Source organism: Podarcis liolepis (genome assembly GCF_965112155.1).
Source record: "Podarcis liolepis genome assembly, chromosome: Z".
Lineage (NCBI taxonomy): Eukaryota > Metazoa > Chordata > Lepidosauria > Squamata > Lacertidae > Podarcis > Podarcis liolepis.
The window spans coordinates 12053131-12075826 of NC_139570.1; the positions used below are offsets into that span (position 1 = coordinate 12053131).

At 43.2% G+C, this 22696-nt stretch overlaps 1 protein-coding gene and 1 long non-coding RNA gene across 3 annotated transcripts in view; one reads left to right on the forward strand and one right to left on the reverse strand.

Annotated features, from left to right (window-relative positions):
- The window catches only part of LOC310698943, a 273173-nt gene that overhangs the window by 57044 nt on the left and 193433 nt on the right, over positions 1-22696 (reverse strand). The gene's annotated exons all lie outside the window — the stretch shown is intronic.
- Positions 786-21762, forward strand: XIAP (X-linked inhibitor of apoptosis). Of its 2 annotated transcripts, none has more exons than XM_083486463.1 (7): positions 786-1357; positions 7636-8552; positions 9690-9789; positions 10658-10733; positions 16930-16963; positions 17806-18006; positions 19572-21762. In XM_083486463.1, the coding sequence occupies exons 2-7, from the start codon at positions 7670-7672 to the stop codon at positions 19763-19765; spliced, it is 1488 nt and encodes a 495-aa protein (XP_083342589.1). In that variant the 5' UTR covers positions 786-1357; positions 7636-7669; the 3' UTR covers positions 19766-21762. The 2 variants fall into 2 exon arrangements, with proteins under 2 accessions (XP_083342589.1, XP_083342590.1); XM_083486464.1 differs by having other exon boundaries at positions 1348-1636.

Consider the following 22696-nt stretch of genomic DNA (forward strand, 5'->3'; position numbering starts at 1 on the left):
CAGAGAACAATCCAAATCATACATTTAAAGCACATTTTCTCTGGCTAAATGTGATCTGGCAGGTGGTTGTTACAGGGCCTTTTCAGTCAATTATGGCAGAGGTTTTCAACCTTTCTGGGTCCAAGGCTCCCTTGACCAACTACTGTACATTCACTCTGCAGCACTCCCATGGGGCTCAGGAGCCCAGCTATGTCACCCCTTGCCTGCAGAGCTGGCATCCTCTCACCCCTTTTCGAACACCCTCCCTTGCAGTGTTCCCTCAGATTCCTCTCTCCTTGGGAGTCCTCTGGGCAGCTGCTGCCGCCCCTGGTCTCTGAGCAGCCCCCCCCCCTTCCAAAGGAGAGGTGTCTCTTCACACTGCCCCACAGCAGTGTTGCATAGCTGTCAACTTTTCCCTTTTCTTGCGAGGAATCCTATTCAGAATAAGAGAATTTCCCTTAAAAGGGGGAAAACGTTGACAGCTATGGTGTTGGAAGGTTTTTTGGCAAATATATGAATGTTGAAAGTAAAAAAATGTACATTCATTCATTCATTTACCACTTAACATGGGCAAAGCCAGGGGGGGCGGGGAGGCAGGTGTGTCCTCTAAATGAAGTAAATAATAAAAATACTTAACTAACCAAGGGCAAAACACTGCGGGGGCTCAAGGTCCCTCCACACAAACCCACTAAGTGACCTTGAGTGATGGAAAACACGATACGTGGGAGGGAAGAGTTCTGCCTGAGCATACATTTACTAATGTAGGGTTGTCATATTTCAGAAACCAGGACACCCCGAAAGTTGTTGATATTTTCGTAGGTGATATATATTTTTAGATCGCAGCCACAATTCTTTTATTGCCATTGCTTATGGCGACGTGCCTCCTTCCTTCATTTCCCTTTTTTCTCCTTTTTCATGCAAGTGCAGTCCGCAAACACACCAATAAACCAACATAGGCAAGCTGATCCTATATGACATCCTGCTCGATTTTGAGTCGCTGTCCGTTACAAAAGAGCGCAGCGCACCGCCAACCAAGGCAGGGGATGGGAACCTGACTACAATTCCCATCACCGCTGGTCACTGGCGGCGCAGCGCTTGGGGACTGACGGGAATTGTAGTCCGCCCGTGGCCTCCACCACATTTCCCCGCGGCTACGCTTCCCGCCCTGGCAACTGAGTCCCGCCAGGTGCCGCTCTTCCGCGAGGCGCTTCGCCCGGCATCGCGGCTCGTCGCCGAGGCCGCTAGGTGGCGCATCCGCCCGCGCCCGGCCGCTCTTCTGAGGAGACGAAGGGGAGCCGCCGCCATTTTCCCCGCCCCTCTCTGAGGCAGCTGACGGTTTCTCGAGTCACAGGAGCCGCTTGGCCTCGCGAGTCCAAAGGTAAGGCCTACGTTGCGGGGCCAGGCATGGCCTTCCTCGGCGAAACGGGCGGGGTGAAGCGCCCGAGGCTAGGGTCAGTGGCTAAGCGAGGAAAGGTGGCGAACCCCTAATTTCTGGAGCGGGGCCGCCAAAGCCGCACCTCTTGCTATAATAAGCAAATGCAGAGGAGGTGGCCTTGGGGAAGACTCAAGAGGGAGTAACTTGGCCCACCCTCTCACGATTTCAGCCCCCTTTCAATAGGATTGGCGTGGGTAGGGCCGGCCCACCCCATGAAGCAAGGTGAGTCGGTTGCCTCAGGCAGCAGGATGCACAGGGGCGGCAGATGCCTATGTGGATCTTTCTTCCCACCTTCCCACCCCGCCCCCGATGCAGATTATTGCTTGCCTATCAGGAAGGAGGGGCGTTTTGTGGTTCGCCTCATGTGCCAAAATGCCATGTACTGGCTCTGTGCGCGGGTGTCCCACACGCAAGCCCCTATTTCGACAGTTCCCTCCTTGCTTCTCCACCTTACCCCACAGATCTGTGGGACTGTGAGTGTGGGACTTCACTTTTGCACTCCTGAAGCCTTTATCCTGTAAGACTTGAGTATGTGCATATGTGGAGGGAAGAGAGAGTGCTATCTTGAGTACATCCTTCCCACCCACCCCGCTACTTTCCTGGAAAAGGATGTTATGAGAGCAGAGTAGCTGCAGTAATCTCGGGGGTTTTTTATATTATTATTCCACAATCGCTTCCCTCAAGCTGAAGATGACAGGTAGCTGGGTGGTGGCACTGCCACATGCATGTCGTGTTTTCTTTGGCTCCTGCTTCTTAGGTCGCTTGCTCGGTTTTGACACATAGAATAAAAGCTGTGCAGGATAAAAGCAAGATGCTTCCTTGTAGTATGCAAAGAAACGATGCCCCCTGGGAACCAGGATGGTTGGGTGCGGCTGCTGGACACACCTGTACACATGACAAACTCCTGAAGCTGAATTCTCCTTTCATAATGCAACCCAAATCCTTTTCTTCCTATAGTACAACAGGAATGTCGATTACTCGGAATGTAATTGCTCAGGTTTTTAAATACGTTGTTTGGAAAATGCAGCTTAGCTAATTTTTCTTCACCACTCAAATTGCTCAGGTTTTTAAATAAGTTGTTTGGAAAATGCAGCTTAGCTAATTTTTCTTCACCGCTCAAATCTGTCAAGGCATGGGAAAAAATAACTTCCATTCCTTTGAAGAGAGGTGGGGTACCTGTGACCAGCCATATGTTTTGTCGGCCCCAATCAGCATGGCCAGTGATCAGGAACGATAATGCTGGAGCATGACATGCTCCCATCGCTCATCAGGTAATAGCTAGTGGGAGCATGCCTAGCTCCAGGTAGGAACAGGTTTACAACATTTGGGGCTTTTTAGCTTAGGAGAAAAAGCAACTAAGAGAGCACACAATGGAAGTTATAGAATTATGCATGGTGCAAAAAAAGATTTTTCTCCTTGTCTCATAATACTAGGACCTGGGTCATCTGATGAAGTTTAATCATAGAAGATTTAGGACAGACAGAAACACAGAATTGTAGAGTTGGAAGGGACCAAAAGGGTCATCTAGTCCAACTCCCTGCAATGCTGGAATCTTTTGCCCAACATGAACCTGTCATTAAGAGTCTCATGCTCTAGTGACTGAGCTATCTCTGTACTTCTTCACACAGCTCTTAACCAGGAGTGAGGAACTCCTGACCTATGGGCCAGACTGGGCCTACAACACTGTTTTCCCCAAGGCACACCCATCTATGATGTCTGGTCTGCTGTGGGGTGGATAAATATGATATTTAAAAGGAACAGTCCAGTGCTTAAAGTGAGCTGATAATTGTTTCTTTGCTTAGAGCAAGATGCAGTTCCGTGGTGAGAGTGCACCTTGCTCCAGCAGCATTTTGTTAAGAGGAACTCGCTTAGGTAGCTGATGCTTCTCTCCCTGCACCCCCATGGGTGAAAGAAAGAGGCACTTTGCCAGCCCTATGCCATGTGCTTCCGAAAAGTGGCTCTCAGGTCAAGTGCTTGGAAACTCCTCACAAGGGATTTTGACAGATTAGCCAGACAACCCACCTGTCAACAACCCACCTGTCAATAAGGTGATGCCATATTGATGTCATGTGATTGAGAGGTGGGTTGCGATTTTGAATCGAGGCCTAAGATACTTGACTCTTGTGGCAACCAGCAACTGATGGGCATCGTACATCTTGTCAACCATGTGAAAGAGTGAATAAAGCAGCTGAAGTAATTGAGGTTGCTATTGGTACACGCGATGTTAAATTTGATATATTGAGTGAAGGAAATAACTGGATGTCTCTGGTAATGCCCACCAAAAACTTCTTTAGTATTTGAATGCTGTTTAAAATCTCTCATCTGTAACATGTCCACCATGACCGAAGCTTTTAATTTGCCGAGAAATTATGCACACACAGCTGCAGAAAAGTAAAATGCATCAGTAAACAATTTTTGAACATTTTTTCCTGTGGATGGCACATTACTGCAATATTTGAAAGACGCTAATGAAAAAGTATGTGTAGTATGCTTTCTTAAAAATTTAAAACAGAGATCAGGTGTGTATTTGTCTTTGCTCCTCTTTCTTCCAGAAATTTTGTGGACATAATGATTTCAGAAAAATCTTGTGCCATATTTGTGTTACTTGTGTAAACCAAATTATTTATCTATGTATAAAGTTTATAATTTGCTTTTCAGCTGCAAGTTGCCCAAGGCAGTGTCCAATTTATAAAACTAGAAGAGCTGGAACAATAAAGCCATTAAGCTGGCACCATTGACAGGGCTATTCTATGCATGTATACCCCGAAGGAAGTCCAGTTGTGTTTAATAGGACTTACTCACTGGTTAACCCAGTGTTTCCGAAACTTGGGTCTCCAGGTACTTTTGGAATACAGTTCCCATCATCCCTGACCACTGGTCTTGCTAACTAGGGATGATGGGAGTGATAGTCCAAAAAACAGCTGGAGACCCAGGTTTAGGAAACACCAGGTTAAACTATTTAGGATCCCACATGTTTAATTAGTTAATTAATGTTTTAATTAGAAAAGTGCCCACAGATTAAGTCAGCACCTGTACTATCTAATTTCAATGCATATGCTAGCAAAAGCTACAGCTGCCGATGACCTATTTATGTCGATAACAAATATTGAGGTAGGCTACCTGAAGGCTAGAAGGAGGAATTATTAACCAAGAGCTCAGTCCTCTCAAAAATTAGTCCCATTAAAGTTGTTGGGATTCATTCCCACTAAGGGTGCAGGCTGAATATTTGGAAAGTATTTGGAAACCATCTTGGCTTTTCCCACCTGGCCTGAGAGTGAAGGGCCCTGATTGACCCCAGCTACAAAAGCTGAGACTGCTGAAGAGGCCAAAGGCCATCTTGGTAGTCTCTTAAGTGCAGAACCAGGCCATCAAGCCTGAGCTTCCACAGCCACCAGTTGCCATGAGCCACCATTGGCAGCATTAGCAGCAACATCTGCAAATATGTTCTAGACATATGATAATACTTTGTTCTCTTGTTAATTATGCTGTTTTAAATACACATTTCATATTTGACTTCCTTTAGTAATGTTTTCTTTTGAAAAGTTTAAGGTAACTACGCGAGACTATTATTTGTAGACTTTAGTTCTGCATTTAATACTATTCTTCCGCATAGATTGGTGCCCAAATTATTAGGCTTGGGACTTCCACCATGCTTGTGCAGGTGGATATTAGATTTTCTATCAAACCGTTCCCAAAGGGTCAGGTTGGGTTCCCACGTCTCTGCAGATCTCATCACGAATACGGGAACGTCGCAGGGGGGCATGTTGAGCCCACTTTTATATACACACTGTACTGCTGACTGTGCCCCCAAATACCCCAGTAATAAGATCATTAAGTTTGCAGATGATACAGCGGTAGTTGATTTAATCACGGCTGGAGAGAGGGAGGCGGCCTATAGGAAGGAAGTTGAGCAGTTGGGGGAGTGGTGCAGGAAAAACAACTCCTTAACTTAAAGAAAACAGAGGAGATCATTGTGGACTTTAGGAAATGTAAATTGAATATTCAGCCTCTTATTATGGAGGGGAAGTGCGTGGAACAGGTCTCGGTGTTTCAATTTCTGGGAATGGAGTTGAGAGACGACCTAACCTGGGGAGAAAACAGCAAAGACCTGATGAATAGAGCACAGCAGAGGTTATATTTTCTGAGAATCTTCTGGAAAAACAATCTCTCAAAGGACCTATTGATGGCATTTTACCATTGCACTGTGGAGAGTGTTTGGGAGCTGCATGGCCAGGGAAAAAACAATGCTGTCCAGGGTTGTGAAGACTGCAGAAAGAATAGTTGGGTGCACTCTTCCCACCTTAGATCAAATCTATGCTGTCAGGTGCCATAAGAAAGCGGCAGAGATAGTGCAGGATAGTACGCACCCCGGAAATGATCTCTTTCAGCTTTTGCTTTCTGGAAGAAGGTATAGGGTTATTAAGGCCAGGACTAGCCGCCTGAGAAACAGTTTCTACGCAAATGCAATTCTGGTTCTAAACGCAGCATAAGGGGTCTCTATAGTATAGTGTATTTTAAAATGGGGTTTCAGAGTTTTTAGGGGTTTTTGAATGTATTATGTAGTTTTTCAATTTCATTGTTCTGCGTGGGACAATGACAATAAAGATATCGTATATCGTAATCCCCTCGTTAGGTTTGCAAGTAAGGAAGCTATGATAGACTCAGTGTTTATTTTCAAATCTCATTATGCTGGTCCAGATTTAACATTCAAATAAATCATTTTAACAAATGTATTTAACAGCTGTTTAGATAACACAGTGAATGGTATGTCAGAGCCTACCTTGAATTTATAGTATCTGAATTAAGGCTTAACCAGAAGTGTCACATAAACCTAAGAAATTGTTAAGTTCTTGAAGAAGATCATCCCTACACTGTAACAGCAAGTGATTACTTGTTGGTGTTTTCTATTTCTTCAAGAGTGGGACAACATATATTTCTACTTCTGAGAAAGGCTTGTGGCAGTCAAGGAATCTCATCAGTTAGCTGAGTACAGGTAACCCCCAATTTACGTGGGGGTTACATTTCAGTGAAATCACATATACAATGGTACCTCGGTTTATGAACTTAATCTGTTCCGGAAGTCCATTCTTAAATCAAAGCTGTTCTTAAACTGAGGCATGCTTTCCCTAATGAGGCCTCCCACCGCCGGTGCCCTTCCACCATTCAGCTTCCGTTCGTAGACCAAGGTAAAGCTAACCAGAACACCTACTTCCGGTTCTGCAGAGTTCGTAAACCGAACAGTTCATTAACAGAGCTGTTCGTAGACCGAGGTACCACTGTATTTGAAACACCACTGAAAAAGCCTGCATAGACCCAATTCTGCCCCTTTTTGTGACATTTTCAGCTCAGTTCTGGCATGATGCACACAGTCACACACATACCAGACACACTTAAAACAGTCACTGCCTGTAGTCTCAACTACTCACTGAACGCTAAGGATTCATTCACCACCTTACATTATGTTGGTATATGCCAGGCTTCCTCAGCTTTGGCCCTCCAGATGTTTTGAGACTGCAGTTCCCATCATCCCTGACCACTGGTCCTGCTAGCTAGGGATTGTGGGAGTTGTAGGCCAAAAACGTGGAGGGCTGAGGTTGAGGAAGCCTGGTATATGCTGTTATCTACAAGACATACCTTTCTGCATTCTGCATAAAACAAACAGGTTAGTCCTTAGGAAAGTGAATCAACTCACACAAGTCGGACACATAGCTGTCACCTTTCAGATTTGAAAATAAGGGATCAGCAGCCTCGAAAATAAGGGATCAGCAGCCTCACCTGTCCCAGGGACAGTTTACAGGATATCTAACAATCCGGGACAGCAGCGGGAAACGGTGCTGGAATAAGGGAATTTCCCACCAAAAAAGGGAAGGTTGACAGCTATGATCGGACATCAGGAGTGATACTTAGCTGCAAGCCCACCCCTTTCAATCTGTAAAATAGAAGGTAATAATGGAGACGTTTATAGGTTTGTTTTAAGGATTACAGCTGGATCTGAGGTAGCCAGTGTGGTACCCTCCAGAAGTTATTGAACTACAACTCTCATGATCCCTGGCTATTGACCATGATGGTGGCTGCTGTCAATGGGAGTTTGAGTCCAACATCTGGAGGTCATCATGTCTACTCTGAATATGAAACACTTTGAACTCTCAAAAACCCATATAAAAGTTAAGTATTAAATTTCATACCTTTAGAATTCTAAACTTAAATGTGTTCTTATTTAGGAAAACGCTTGAAAACCCTTTTCTTGAAGGAGGGATGACATGTAATGGACCAGATAACTGTGAAGCTCGTGCCACTCCAGAGGATGATCCTGACCAAGATCTCGCTAAAGAATGCTCCAGACTACAAACATTTACCAATTTTCCAAGTCACTGTCCTATCTCCTCCTCAACTCTAGCCCAAGCTGGTTTCTTCTACACTGGAGAGGGAGACAAAGTAAAGTGTTTTAGTTGTCATGCAGTCATTGAAGGATGGCAAAATGGGGACTCGGCAGTTGGAAGACATAGAACTGTTTCTCCAAACTGCAAGTTTATTAATGCCATTAAGATTCTGAAGAATGATACGCATTCTGTTTTCCCAAACTGTTCACACAGAACTGAAATCAGCCTTGCAGCTGACTCTCCCCAACCCCCTCTTGATCCATCCTCTGATCTCTATGGGGATTATCTTTTGAGAAGTGGGCAAGTGGTAGATCTCTCTGGTTCTCTGTACCCCAGAAATCCTGCCATGTGTAGTGAAGAAGCCAGGCTGAGATCTTTTCACAACTGGCCCTCCCATACTCTTATCACTCCGAAAGAGCTGGCCCATGCTGGACTCTATTACACTGGCACTGCTGATGAAGTTGAGTGTTTCTGCTGTGGAGGAAAACTGAAAAACTGGGAACCTTCTGATCGTGCTTGGTCAGAGCACAGACGCCACTTCCCTAGGTGTTTCTTTGTCCTCGGCCACGATGTGGGAAATGTTGGAAGTGTTTCAAATCAATCTGGTGATACCAGCCTGGATAGAAGTGACATACATAATGCTGACCTTCCCCAAACTCCATCTATGGCAGATTACGAAAACCGAATCAAGACTTTTGCAACATGGAGGTATTTGGTTAGCAAGGAACAACTTGCCCAAGCAGGCTTTTATAGCCTAGGTAAGCTGAATACAGAGCTTCAAAGTTTGTATTGCTATCCCTCAAGGGGGAAAACGTCATTATATGATTAGTAGTGCCTAACATGGTTTCAATGAGCTCTTAATAAAATTAGCAAAATGATGGAATTAAAAGCAGTGGCCTTTTTCAATTCTCTTACTGTTTTTTAGAGCACCAAGTTTGACTAACTCTTGTTAATATGTTAACACTAGTGTGTAATTCTAAATTTGGTGCTTTTTAAATAATTCAAACAACTGAGTCACTGTTTTTGTTTTTTGTGCTAAATAATCTTCAAATGAAATATTTGTTCAAGTGCATAATTATTATTATGTCCTTTGCATTGGAGAGGATATACTTTTCATGTACTGTACTTGATTTAGTGCAGATTCTTTTTCTTCCAACTTACTTAAAATTCACCCCATCCCAAGAACTTGGGATAGTTAAAAATATGTTAATGACAGAAATTTACAGTTGGCCTGTTCTTAGAAACCAAAAGTCAAATTGAATGTAAAAGTCTTACGCTGCATAGGAGAGTTTAATAAGCTACCTTAAATGGTGTGGTGGGACATAAATATGGACATGCTGGTTTTCAGTGATGCACAGTTCATTTGTGCTGAACTTTGGTTCTGCCCCAGAAAAATGTGAATATCTGTATGTTAATTTGTATAAATTCAGCCTTGTGTAGAGGAGAAAAGTGTTGCCTAGCCACTTGAAAATAAAATAGGGGGTTCTAAGAGAAAAGATAAGGAATGATAGATAAGTTTCCTTTTAAAATACAGCTTGTCTACCTCAACTTACCTGCTGCAATGGGTGCATATGTGTCTTGGGGCACACACTAGCTCATCTGAGACAGTTGAGAGGCATGATCAGCAGCACCCCATGTAAACTGAATGTGCACCCAAGACACTCCAGAGTCTGCAGCGCAAGCATGCTAGACAGATTAATGTGGAAGGTGAAGGTGAAAAGGCCTGAAAACAGTTGATTTAATTAGGGCAAAACTTGCCCCCATTTTGGATCATTTTCTCCAGGACTGCTCACCTGGCACCTGGCATAATAAGCTTTCATTCAATTCGAAGAAATATTTGCAGAGGCAGATTTTATTAAGAGCTTATACATGAATATATTCCTACTTCTCCACAGGTAATGGTGATAACGTTGCATGCTTTCACTGTGGTGGTGGATTACAGGAGTGGAAGACAGATGAAGATCCTTGGGAGCAGCATGCAAAATGGTTTCCTGGGTGAGGCACTTCATTTCTCCCTATGTGTATTATCTGTTATCTGTGCTAGTGTCTATATATACATACTGTACATTGTATACTTATGTTAATAAGTACTCTTCATGTGGTTCCATTCCATTTTCAGGAGACTCTGCAAATGTAGATTACCTATTTGTAAAGTGGTCTGTGATGTTGGAATTTAAACCAGCTGCTCTGTGACCTCCTTTGCAAGCTTCTCACTAATCTATTCTTTAATATTTCCCTTAACATTTTATTTTTGGGAGGGGTGCAGAGACATTCCAGACAGCAGCCTGGTAGGAAAGGGAGGTCATCTCAGAAAGAGTTGTTCTGTCTGTCAGCTTGGAGGCAAAGTTATGTGGGAGATGCAGTTGGGAGAAATTGGATCTCTAGGGCTTCTGAATCCTGGGCAAGTTTTGGTGATTGCTCCCTGCACTGTCCCTCTCCCTATGATGGAATGGAAACAGTCCAACAGAGACCTCACGGCTTATGTTGATAAATAGGATCTGTGATTGATGCTTCCAAAGCCTCTTCTTTCTGGGGAAAGGGTGAAAAGAGAACTGTACCGTTAGCAAGCAGATTAAAAGATGGAATATAACATGGTAGGGCGGGAGCTTGTTTGTTTGTTGTTTCCAAATCAGTCACTCACTGCACCTGTCAATGATTTAAAGCAGTAATTTGGTTTTTAACTTCCAGGTAATCTGATCAGTGTACATTTTAAGGAATTATGTCAACTTCCACTTCCTTAACATATTAAGAACTTTTTTTTTCATAGGCTACTATGTTCTTCCAGATTCACTATAAGTGCATTCTTCCATGTGACTGTTTTAGGTAATATCAATTTTATTTAGTTCAAATATTTTCCATCTAGGTGCAAATACCTGATAGAAGAAAAGGGGCAAGACTTTGTGAATAACATTCATTTAACACCACAACAGGATTCTACAGTAAGTGTGTGTCTTCTCCACTCTCCCCACCCTCCTGTCCCCAGGAACCATGCTTTCTGGATACCTCCATTGAAAATCTATTTTAAGATAAATGTAATTTTGAACTATAAATTCACTGAACCAGTCAAATGAATACTATCTGGTTACTTGGTTACTATCTTGCCATCTTTCTCCAGCTGCCTATGTTTGAACAGATGGTGCTTCCAAATGTTGTTGTAAAGGTTAATTACTATATGCTGCATTCAAGTTACTTAATTTATTATTAGTAGTATTAGTATTAGTATTTATTAGTTGGTTTCTTTTGCCAAAAACAACTGAAAGTGATTTGCCACCAGAAAAACAAATAAAAATCCACATAGATAAATGAAAAGAAAAGAAAAAACCATCCCTATAAAAATGTAAAAATTAAAAATACTGTTTCAGTGTGAGATTCCAGGGGTTCCAGGTGCTTACCCAGGGTTTGTGCTTCATTTGGGAATGAGGCAAAGTGGAGACTGGAGTCTTCAGGAACTGACAACACCTCCAACTTCCACCTCCATGTCCTTAGTCTTGCTCAGCTGCTGCTTCTGTTGCTGCTGTTGTTGCTGCTTCTGATGGTGGTTCCTGTCAGGCAGTGGCAGTGGAAGCATGATGATGATGGGGAAAACATGGATAGTAAATGAGCATAAGACTCCATTTAGAATTATTGGTCCAGAATACATGCTGTTCTCAGCAGAGTAATTTACTTGCTCAAATTTTTAAAATGGGCTTGTATAAATCGCAATACTACTTTATTGTTTTTAGGGATTCAATGTAATATTGCTAGACTATGATTATCTATGAATGTACAACATTATTAAAAATAGCACTGGTCGTTCATTCAGCCTGAAGATTACAATTTACAGATTGACAAATGGGGCTGTATCCAATATAGTCAGACTCTGAGTAGACCCACTGAAATTAATGGAAATAATAATAATAATAATAATAATAATAATAATAATAATAATAGTAATAATAATAATAATAATAATAATAATAATAATAATAATAATATATTATTTGTACCCCGCCCATCTGGCTGGGTTTCCCCAGCCACTCTTGGCGGCTTCCACAGAGACCAAAAATACACTAAAAAGTCACACATTAAAAACTTCCCTGAACAGGGCTGCCTTAAGATGTCTTCTGAATGTCAGGTAGTTGTTTATCGCTTTGACATCTGATGGGAGGGTGTTCCACAGGGCGGGCACCACCACCGAGAAGGCCCTCTGCCTGGTTCCCTGTAGCTTTGCTTCTCGCAATGAGGGAACCTCCAGAAGGCCCTCGGCGCTGGACCTCAGCATCTGAGCAGAACAATGGGGGTGGAGAAGCTCCTTCAGGTATACTGGGCCGAGGCCGTTTAGGGCTTTAAAGGTCAACACCAACACTTTGAATTGTGCTCGGAAACGTACTGGGAGCCAATGTAGGTCTTTCAAGACCGGTGTTATGTGGTCTTGGCGGCCGCCCCCAGTCACCAGTCTAGCTGCCGCATTCTGGATTAGTTGTAGTTTCCAGGTCACCTTCAAAGGTAGCCCCACGTAGAGCACATTGCAGTAGTCCAAGCAGGAGATAACTAGAGCATGCACCACTCTGGCGAGACAGTACGCGGGCAGGTAGGGTCTCAGCCTGCGTACCAGGTGGAGTTGGTAGACAGCTGCCCTGGACACAGAATTGACCTGCGCCTCCATGGACAGCTGTGAGTCCCAAATGACTCCCAGGCTGCGCACCTGGTCCTTCAGGGGCACAGTTACCCCATTCAGGACCAGGGAGTCCTCCACACCAGCCTGCCCCCTGCCCCCCAAAAACAGTACTTCTGTCTTGTCAGGATTCAGCCTCAATCCATTAGCCGCCATCCATCCTCCAACCGCCTCCAGGCACTCACACAGGACCTTCACCACCTTCACTGGTTCTGATTTGAAAGAGAGGTAGAGCTGGGTATCATCTGCATATTGATGGACACCCAGTCCAAACCTCCTGATGATCTCTCCCAGAGGCTTCATATAGATGTTAAAAAGCATGGGGGAGAGGACGGATCCCTGAGGCACTCCACAAGTGAGGGCCCAGGGGTCTGAACACTCATCCCCCACCACCACTTTCTGAACACGGCCCAGGAGGAAGGAGCGGAACCACTGTATGACAGTGCCCCCAGCTCCCAGCCCCTCTAGACAGTCCAGAAGGATGTTATGGTCGATTGTATCAAAGGCCGCTGAGAGATCCAGCAGAACTAGGAAACAGCTCTCACCTTTGTCCCTAGCTTGCTGGAGATCATCAACCAGCGCGACCAAGGCACTTTCAGTCCCATGATGAGGCCTGAATCCCGATTGGAAGGGATCCAAATGGTCCGCATCCTCCAGGCGTGCCTGGAGTTGTTCAGCAACCACTCGCTCAATCACCTTGCCCAGGAATGGAAGATTTGAGACTGGGCGATAGTTGGCCATACTGGCCGGGTCTAAAGATGTTTTTTAAGAAGCGGTTTAATGACCGCCTCTTTCAGCGGATCTGGGAATGTTCCCTCACAGAGGGAAGCATTCACCACCCCGCAGAGCCCATCGCCCAGCCCTTCCCGGCTTGCTTTTATTAGCCAGGATGGGCAAGGATCAAGGAGACAGGTGGTTGGTTTCACACGTCCAAGCAGCCTGTCAACATCCTCGGGGGTAACGGATTGAAATTGATTCCATATATTTTGCCTGTGCAACCAGTGGCAGACTTGGGTACTATGGTGCCCTGTGGAAGTTCAAAATTTGGTGCCCTTCCCAATCCTCACACTGCCTTACCAAAGGTAAGAAAGAGAAACCCCCAGGTTTCTCTGTCCTCCATCAATCGCGGACTGTGGGTCAGGGGAAGGAGTAGCGTTGTTAATCCAGGAGGATTGCTCTTTCAGAGCTCTGCCAGCACCGGCGATCTCCGGCATTGAATGTGTTGGTCTCATGTGGGGGCACCAAGGAGAGCTTGGCTGTCTGGCTGGTGTACCAACCACCCAGCGCACTGGCAGCCACCCTGTCAGACCTGCTGGAGGTGGTGGTGGGCTGGGCCTTGGAGTTCCCAAGCTTACTGGTTTTGGAAGACTTCAACATTCCATGCCAATGCCGCTCCCTCCTCACAGGCTCTGGACCTAGTGACTTCCATGGCAACACTAGGGCTTTCCCAGTTTGTTTTGGGCCCCACTCACCAAGCAGGCCACACGCTGGATCTGATCTTTGGTGCTGGCATAGATGTGATCATGCTCCCCTCTGTGGAAGTTCCAGGGTCAGATCACTACACTCTGAAAGCCAAGATTGACTTCCCGCTCCTCCCCTGCTTGGGTGGCGAGCCTATTTGGGCTCGCCCACAAAGGCAGATGGATCCTGATAGAGTCCGTCAGGCCTTGGGGGACCCTGCTTCTCCTGGCGACTCATTAGATGACCTTGTTGAGGACTGGAATAACCAGCTCTTGGCGGCCATTGATGAGATCGCACCTAAGCTCCCTCTGCGACCCCATCAAAACCGGGCCCCTTGGTTTACTGTGGAGCTTCAGAAAATGAAGCGGGATCTCAGACGGCTAGAGCGAGTATGGCGATGGATTCGTGACGGAGCTTCAAGAACATCTTATAGGACGCTTATGAAAGCCTATGAGATGTCTATGAAAGCTGCTAAGAAATTTTACTTCACAGCTTACATTGCATCCGCTAGCTCTCACCCGGCACAACTTTTTAGAATAATTAGGTCGATAACATCCTTAGGAGGACAGCCAAATTCAAGCACAAATTCGACCCACAGCTGTGAGGCATTTGCAAGCTTTTTTGCGGAGAAAGTCCTGCTGTTCCGCCGTGACCTCCCTGCCAATTTAGATACAGTGACAGAACTGGAGGCCCCTCAGCTATCTTCAGGTCCAGTGTTACTCCCTGCTGATGTGGATAGATTCCTCCAAGCTGGTAGGCCCACCACCTGCCTCCTTGATTCATGCCCGTCTTGGCTGATCAGGGCCCAGATGTCACACGGACCCCCTGGTTGAAATTATCAGTTTGTCCCTTGGCACAGGGACATTCCCAGGGGAGCTGAAGGAAGCAGTGGTGTGTCCACTCTTAAAGAAAACTTTACTAGATCCTTTAGACCTATCCAGTTACCGCCCAGTTTCAAATCTTCCATATCTGGGTAAAGTAATTGAGAGAGCGGTTGCTGAACATCTTGGTAGGTTTCTGGAGAAAACATCAGCTTTAGATCCATTTTAGTCCGGGTTCCGTCCTGGTATTGGGACCGAGATGGCTCTGGTTGCCCTAACAGATGATCTCCATAGACAACTGGATCAAGGCGGGTCAGGACTGCTGATTCTTTTAGATTTGTCAGCAGCCTTTGACATGGTTGATCATGATCTTCTGGACCACCACCTCACTGACGTGGGGATACAGGGCATAGCCCGTAAATGGCTGTGCTCTTTTATCTTTGGTCGGGAACAGAGGGTGGCACTAGGGAGGGAGATGTCGTTGCACCACTCCTTGGTGTGTGGAGTACCACAGGGCGCAATCCTCTCCCCAATGCTTTTTAACATCTTTATGCGCCCCCTTGCCCAGATTGTCCGGAGCTTTGGGCTGGGTTGTCACCAATATGCTGATGACACTCAGCTCTATCTGCTGATGGATAGCCACACCGACTCGGCCCCGGACACACTGACCAGATGCTTGGAAGCTGTGGCTAGATGGTTTCGTGGGAGCCGATTGAAACTAAATCCTTAGAAGACAGAGGTCCTCTGGCTGGGTCAGGATGGAATGGGGATGAGGCACCAACTCCCTTCTCTTGTGGGGGCCCAATTAGTGCTATTGCCTTCCATTAAGAGTTTGGGTGTAATCCTTGACGCCTCCCTTTCCATGGAGGCGCAGGTTGCAGCAACAACCAAGGCAACATTTTTCCACCTTTGCCGCATCAAGCAGTTGGTCCCTTACCTTTCCCGCCCCGAACTGGCCACTGTGATCCAGGCCACAGTCACCTCCAGGTTTGACTACTGTAATTCGCTCTACGCGGGGCTGCCCTTGAAGCTGTCCCAGAAACTCCAGCGGGTGCAGAATGCTGCAGCGAGGCTCCTCACGGGGTCTGTGCCATGGGAGCATATTCACCCAGTGCTTTTCCAGCTGCACTGGCTCCCGGTGTACAGGGCCAGATTTAAGGTGCTGGTTTTGACCTTTAAAGCCCTTCATGGCTTAGGACCCTCGTACCTATGGGACCGCCTCTCCCGGTTTGCCCCACGGAGAGTCTCAAGGTCCATAAATAGCAACACCCTAGAGGTCCCGGGCCCTAAGGAAGTTAGATTAGCCTCAACCAGAGCCAGGGCTTTTTCAACACTGGCTCCGGCCTGGTGGAATGCTCTGCCTCATGAGACCAGGGCCCTGCAGGGCCTGATTTCTTTCCGCAGGGCCTGTAATACAAAGTTGTTCTGCCTGGCCTTTGGCTTGAAGTCAATTTGATTCCCTCCCCCTCTTTTTTTCACCTTTCTCCTCCTGTGATGAGGCTGCATTTTAATTGTTTTAGTGTTTTAATGTTGTATTTTAATCTTGTTTTTAAGTTGTATTCATTCAACTTGTTTTTATTATTGGTTGTTAGCTGCCCTGAGCCCGGTCTTGGCTGGGGAGGGCGGGGTATAAATAAATTTGTTGTTGTTGTTGTTGTTAAATCCACCCTTGGTGCAATCCACCCTTCGCCACTGCTTTTTTTTTAAAAAAAACAACTATCATTTGGCTCCTCCTTGAACCATTCCCAAACACAGTAACTTCTCAGAGGGAGAGGTGATTTCACTCTCAGTACTGAGTCCTGCAACAGCCATTCCTCTTGATCACTGTGTGACTTCCTTTCCTAACTATAGATGTAGTTGGTACTTGAATTTGCTTATTTCTCTTTCTTTCGTACCACATCTCTTAGATTGTAAGCCATTATTTTAAAATGTTGAGTGCTTTGGCAGTAAGGTTGATTTAAATGTAGCAAGTAAATGGGGGGGGGTGTATTGTGTTTGTAACTGTGGTTTGTATTTTTGTGTTTTTGCATTGTAAACCAACCTGTGATCTTTGGATGAAGGGTGGTACAGAAATTTAATAAATAATAATAATAGTAATAAACTGCTCTAGCACAAGATTTTACAGAACAACACCAGCAGTTCTTTTCTATTCTGCTCACAGTTCATTACATCCATTCTAATGTCAGTGTTTCTGTTTAGATAGAGGAAGCAGAGAAGTTTTCACATTTTACAGGTATGGATACAAATGTTTGTAACTGACCTGCTCAGTTTGTTACTCAGTAAGCCTAACAATGGTCACAAGGTCTTCAGTAAACTAAGCTTCCTGTATTTGTTTGTGCTCTTCCTCTCCTTGGATTTGTAAGGGAGATGGCAAAACCACAATCAACATTACCATAAAAATCTGGTTGAAGCATAGAAAGATTCTCCTCCTCGAAGAGAGACTTTACATTCCTTCAGTGGAGTCTTTTCTAGTTCCAAAGGAAATCTGAAATACAGTTTGCAGCAAGGAACACTTGGGGAAGAGGGAGGGCAGGCAGAGGCAATTAATGAGTCTTGCTCAAGTTTAAGGAGAAGATAATAGAGAGGAGCCAGCTCCTGTGTGAGTTCCTGGGAATAATACATCTGGAAAAAATAGCATAGAGAAGCCTCAGAATTTGAGTCTGAAAAGATGAACGAAATTGGGATGTGATGTGCACCTAGCAGAAGGAAAATTTAGCAGATAGCCTTACCCTGAGCTTGAAAAGTCTTTCCAACAAAGGATTTGGACCTGAATGTCCTCACATAACAAAAAGCATAGATCGTATAGTTCTTGGGCCAGCCTGACTCGTGTCAACTAAGTGCCATGCCACAGGACTAGAGCTCAGCCATTAGGGCACTCTAGGAGCTCTACCTGCACTTCAGGAAACTTTCATTCCGGTTTTAATCTTACATGTATCTGAACAATGATAAGTTGTACTGTAAACTATGTTTTCCATTAAGTATTTTAAAGTAATTCAGTATATCAGGACATCTGCTGTATTTTTATCTCAGTTAATTTCCTTGCTTTGATTATATTTTCATCTCCTGGTTTTGCAGATGAGGAACTTTTACAGAACCAGCTGGTACAGAATGCAATGCACATGGGTTTCAGCCTGGATGAAATTAGGAGCACTTTGGAAAGGAAATGCCATCTGTCCACAGAGGGCTACAGATCTATTGAGACATTGGTCACTGACTTAATCAGTGCCCAAAGAGATAATAACCCTAGTGCATCCTGGGAAAGCACCTTGCAAAAAGGTGAGCACAGTATATGTCCAAAGCATATATGGGAGTTGAGAACAAGAAAGGTTGCTCTGGATGGGATATATTTTTGCTTGAGGGCAGAGTGTTTGCTCATGGATACATGTAGTGGGGTTTTGGTGACCAGAATTTTGGGCAGCAGCACCCTTCCAACATTTTATTACACATTACTCCATTGACTGACTGCTTTGACAGCTGTTTCCTATCTCTTTTTTGGTATGCTCTTGGTGTTCACTGATTTATCATTTTTAAAATACTTGTCCTGCTATTCCATTTAACATTCCTTCTGATGTTGGTCTAGGAAGACCAAGCTGCTCAGTATGTTGTTTAGAAGTTTGTTGGGGGTCAAGATATAATTTTAGAGATGCATTAATTTTGCTGCTATTATGCATTTGCATTTTTTATTGTTAGACCTTGTGTATTACTTGAGGATTACTTGATTTTATTGTATATTTATCGAGATGTTTTCATTAGTTCATTGTTTTTGATATATGTATAATATGTAACTGTTAGAGGATTATACATTTCTGTTGTTTATTTTTTGCTGTTGTAAGCCACCTTAATATGGTTTGACTATGGAAAGATGACATACAAATTGGTGATCAATTGAATAATTCCCCTAACTTTTTGGTAATCTTTGGATAATTTTCCTTTATTTCTACAAACATGATGGTAAGCAAATATTGTTACCGCTTTTGCTTTATAGTTTAAAACAAAATTTATTTATTTATTTAAAAAAACCATAAATTGGCAGGTGTACAAAACATTTTGTATGCCAAAAATGCATAGTCTCTAAAGAGTTAGGCTGGTAGTTTTATCCTCATAATGTGGGGGTAAATTAGTTGTTGCTTTGTTTATTTAATGTACCTTTTACCCAGTCTTCCAGAGAATTTTCAAGGTGACTTCTAAACATAGAATCAAACAATAGCTAAGGCTGCAATCCTAATCCCATTTACCTGGGAGTAAGCCCCACTGAATTCAATTGGAGTTCCTTCTGAATAGACATGATATGATCGTGCTGTAAATTAGCAGTCTCAGTGAAAAGAACAAGAAAATAGGCAAGGAAAAAAGCTCTCAAATGGACTGTAGCGACAAAACACAAAATTATTGTTTGCTGAAAGGTTGGTCAAAAAACAGTTGACCTGGTGCTATGTTATTTTCCCTTTGATACAGGAGTCTGTCCTCTACTGATCTAAAGACTAACTGGCTCTCTGTTCTTTTTGTTAAACAAGTGAGAAAAAGTGATTTAGGGACAGTTTATTGTCAACAGTTCAAAACTTAAACTGAGGATGACTACTGTAGTAAAATTCCAATGGAATTTTAAAAGGCATCCCAATAAACAAAAATAGGAAAGGCAATATCCTGGGAACAGAGGCTAGAAAACCTGGTAAATGAGGACAGTTGCAGCTCATTAAAGGTTCACAACTTGTACTCTTGTCCAATATGCCACATCAGCTTAATTTAAGTTGTCAGCTATCTCTTTTTTTATCAATAGTTGTCATATTTGTTTAAGGAGGGAAAACATTTCAAGAATTTTTTATAACTTTCTGTTTCCTTCTTAGATCTCAGTGCTGAAGAGAAATTAAGAAGTTTGCAGGAAGAAAAGCTTTGCAAAATCTGTATGGATAAAACTATATCAGTAGTCCTCATTCCTTGTGGACATCTTGTTGCTTGTAAGGACTGTGCTGAAGCGGTTGACAAATGTCCTTTGTGTTGCACAGTTATTACAAAAAGGCAGAAGGTATATATGTATTAATAAAAGCATCATACTATGCAACTGGAAAACTCCTACCATTACAGAAATAGATTGACTGCATATGCAGTGTTAATATGTAAATGGTTTTAAAGGAAATTAAGCTTAAATTGAATGCACTGATTTACTCTATGAATTATGTAGCTGCTAAATTGTGTGTACTTTGACTCACTTTAGTCCTGGTGGCCTGACCCCGAGAGCCACAATGTATGTAGAGGCATCAGAAAGCTGTCCTGAGATGGTATATAGGGCAATATTTAGTTATGTCACCCACCACCACCTGCAGTCTGAAGGGATACAGCTCAAGCAGAATCTTACTTCCCCAGTAAGAACTAGGCTAGAGTTGCCCTGAGGTCTAGCCAAAGTTTTGTCCCATGAATGGCAAAGTGTTTGAAGAATGCTTCACACCAGGGCAGAGAGAATCGGTAGATCAACATTATTTTATATCGTTTAGGATGCAGTGGCAATTGATTGCACTTCATGTGTCTTTGTCATAGAAATGGAAAGCACATTATATCTCTACAACATTCAGTTTTCATAATGCATGTATATAAATAATTTATGTTGTTGCTTTATGTCTAGACCTTCTAGGATGTTTGGGGAGTTTCAGAACAATAGCTTTTTGTTGGTGTTTTTAACTCTAATGACTCTTTAGTCTCCAGTTGAGAGTTGAATTTGCTGATGGGGAACCTCTCCTATATGTCAGAAGGCTTATTCCAGTGATTTGAAGGAAATAGTTGAAAATTAATCCTATTTTGTACAATTTGTATTTCAAAATATTTACATCTACTAGTGTTAAATGTCAGGTGGCTATGTTTCCCCTTCCACCAGCTCACTTATTATATTTGTTACTGGTGTCTCTTTCTTGTTGACTTTGCAAATGGATTTGTTGAATTTTGCCATTCTGTAGATTATATATATCATGCTGCTTACTATCATGGTTAGATCTGCATGAACACTAACTGAAAATATGTGTGACATCTTACATACATAAATCTATATGATTTGGGCTTTTTCCATTAAACTGCAACATTACAGCTGCAGTCCTGCCTGAGTTCTATATTTGGAAATGCTGTTGACTTTATTGGGAGTTACAAAAGAGCTTAGGATTGCAATATTTGGGCTTGATTTAAAACACTGTTAGGACCATTCCCTTAAGTTGCTAGAAGGAGCAGCATGGTGGCACAGATAAGTCTCTGAGCCCCAAGGCTGGCAGCAAGTTTTTGTAGTAGCTGTAGGGCACCATGCCCTGCTGCTCTGTGGAGCTGCATTGTGGAACAGGCTTTAAATGTATTTGCTAGTTGATCTGAAAACAATCCAAAGGATAAATACCTCCAAGATGTGCAGTAATCAAACAGGCTTTTGTATAACATTTGGTTTCCCACTTACTTTAGAGTTATCTACAAGTCACATGTTTTGAATATGATTCACATTGGTTAAGCTCAGTCAACCTAATGCTGTTGTTCATTGTAGTTTGTGTAAGAGCACACAGCCTATCAACATTAATTAATACTGTGCAGCAGCACTGCTAGTTAAATTATACCCTTCGTTGGTAATTTATCCATCCTGATGGTTATATCTTTGTAGCTTTCATTCTTATCCATTTGTGTTTGCATCATAATGAGAATATGATCTGTATCCAAAAGGGATATCCACAGCATTTATTCACCCTCTCCACTTCTTTCACTTTATTTTAAAATATTTTTTAATTTTATTACAATTGATAGCAGCTTTAAACTATATTTTGTGGACAATATTGAAACACACTTATGCAAACAAATAGTTTGGGATCTAACTGTATAATGAGTTTTGATTGTAAATATTGTTGATCTATAACTATAAAATAATGGTTCACCACCATCTGGATTGAGTGGAGCAAATATATGCCAATGTCTTGACAGATGATATATTTTTTTAAAAGTAGTATAATCATGTAATATAATCTTAGTACTATTTTGCAGTTCAGCTCTGATGATTTTTAATAAAGTGATTTTATATTATATATTGAAATTTATTTCTCACATTCATAAGGGACACCACAAATAAGTCCAACTCCTGTCTTTTCTCTTCCCCTTCTTATTCTTTGGATACAGTAGAGTTGAGAATATTAGTGCTTCAGTTGGAGTTACCATCTCACTTCCCATCAAAGAATTCATACAGGGGAGAACCACATCAATGCTTGGGATGTGGAAGGAGCTTCAGCTTAAAGCAAAGTCTCACTAGGCGTGAAATAATTCATGATGGAATGAAACTATAAAAGCAGTGATTGCTAGCAGTCACTGAATCAGAAACGGCTGTGCTACAAGGTGTGAATCTACACCCATACGTGTTTCCAGCACTCTTGTATATCCCTAGGCACACTCCTAACAGGTTTAGAATCTTACTGGAGTTAAATCATGCATCCACTATAAATATGTGTTTCTGTTCTTATCCTTATGCCCCTTAAAGATGTTGCACACACCAGAGGAATTATCTTCAGCCTTGTCAGACCCAGGACCCACTGTTAACCCAAACATGCATTTGGGGACCCGTTTCTTAATCTTCTACCATATATTTGTATACTGGTAGTGCTCCTCTTGCACCGCACCTTGATTATACCTTTGAATCAGATTGTGACCCACTGGTTGCAACTGGTCCCAACCCACCAGTGGAAGACCACAACCCCAGAGGAATAAAGAAAGATTGGTTTATTATAATAAATGGAAGTGATAGCATATACAGCTGCTGTTTTCAGGCAGCAAGCTTACAATAAAAGTCGGTAGCAAATCGGGCAGCATGCACACCTTGACCATGAGGGTAAAAAGAATCGCTGTACTATCCTAAAGAAAGGTGTGGAATGGGTATATCTGTCCTAAAGAAAGCAGAACCTGTTAGGGATCAGAAGTCTGTACCTTTGGTCTTGAGTTCTGCTCTTCTCAATAGCCTCAACCTGCA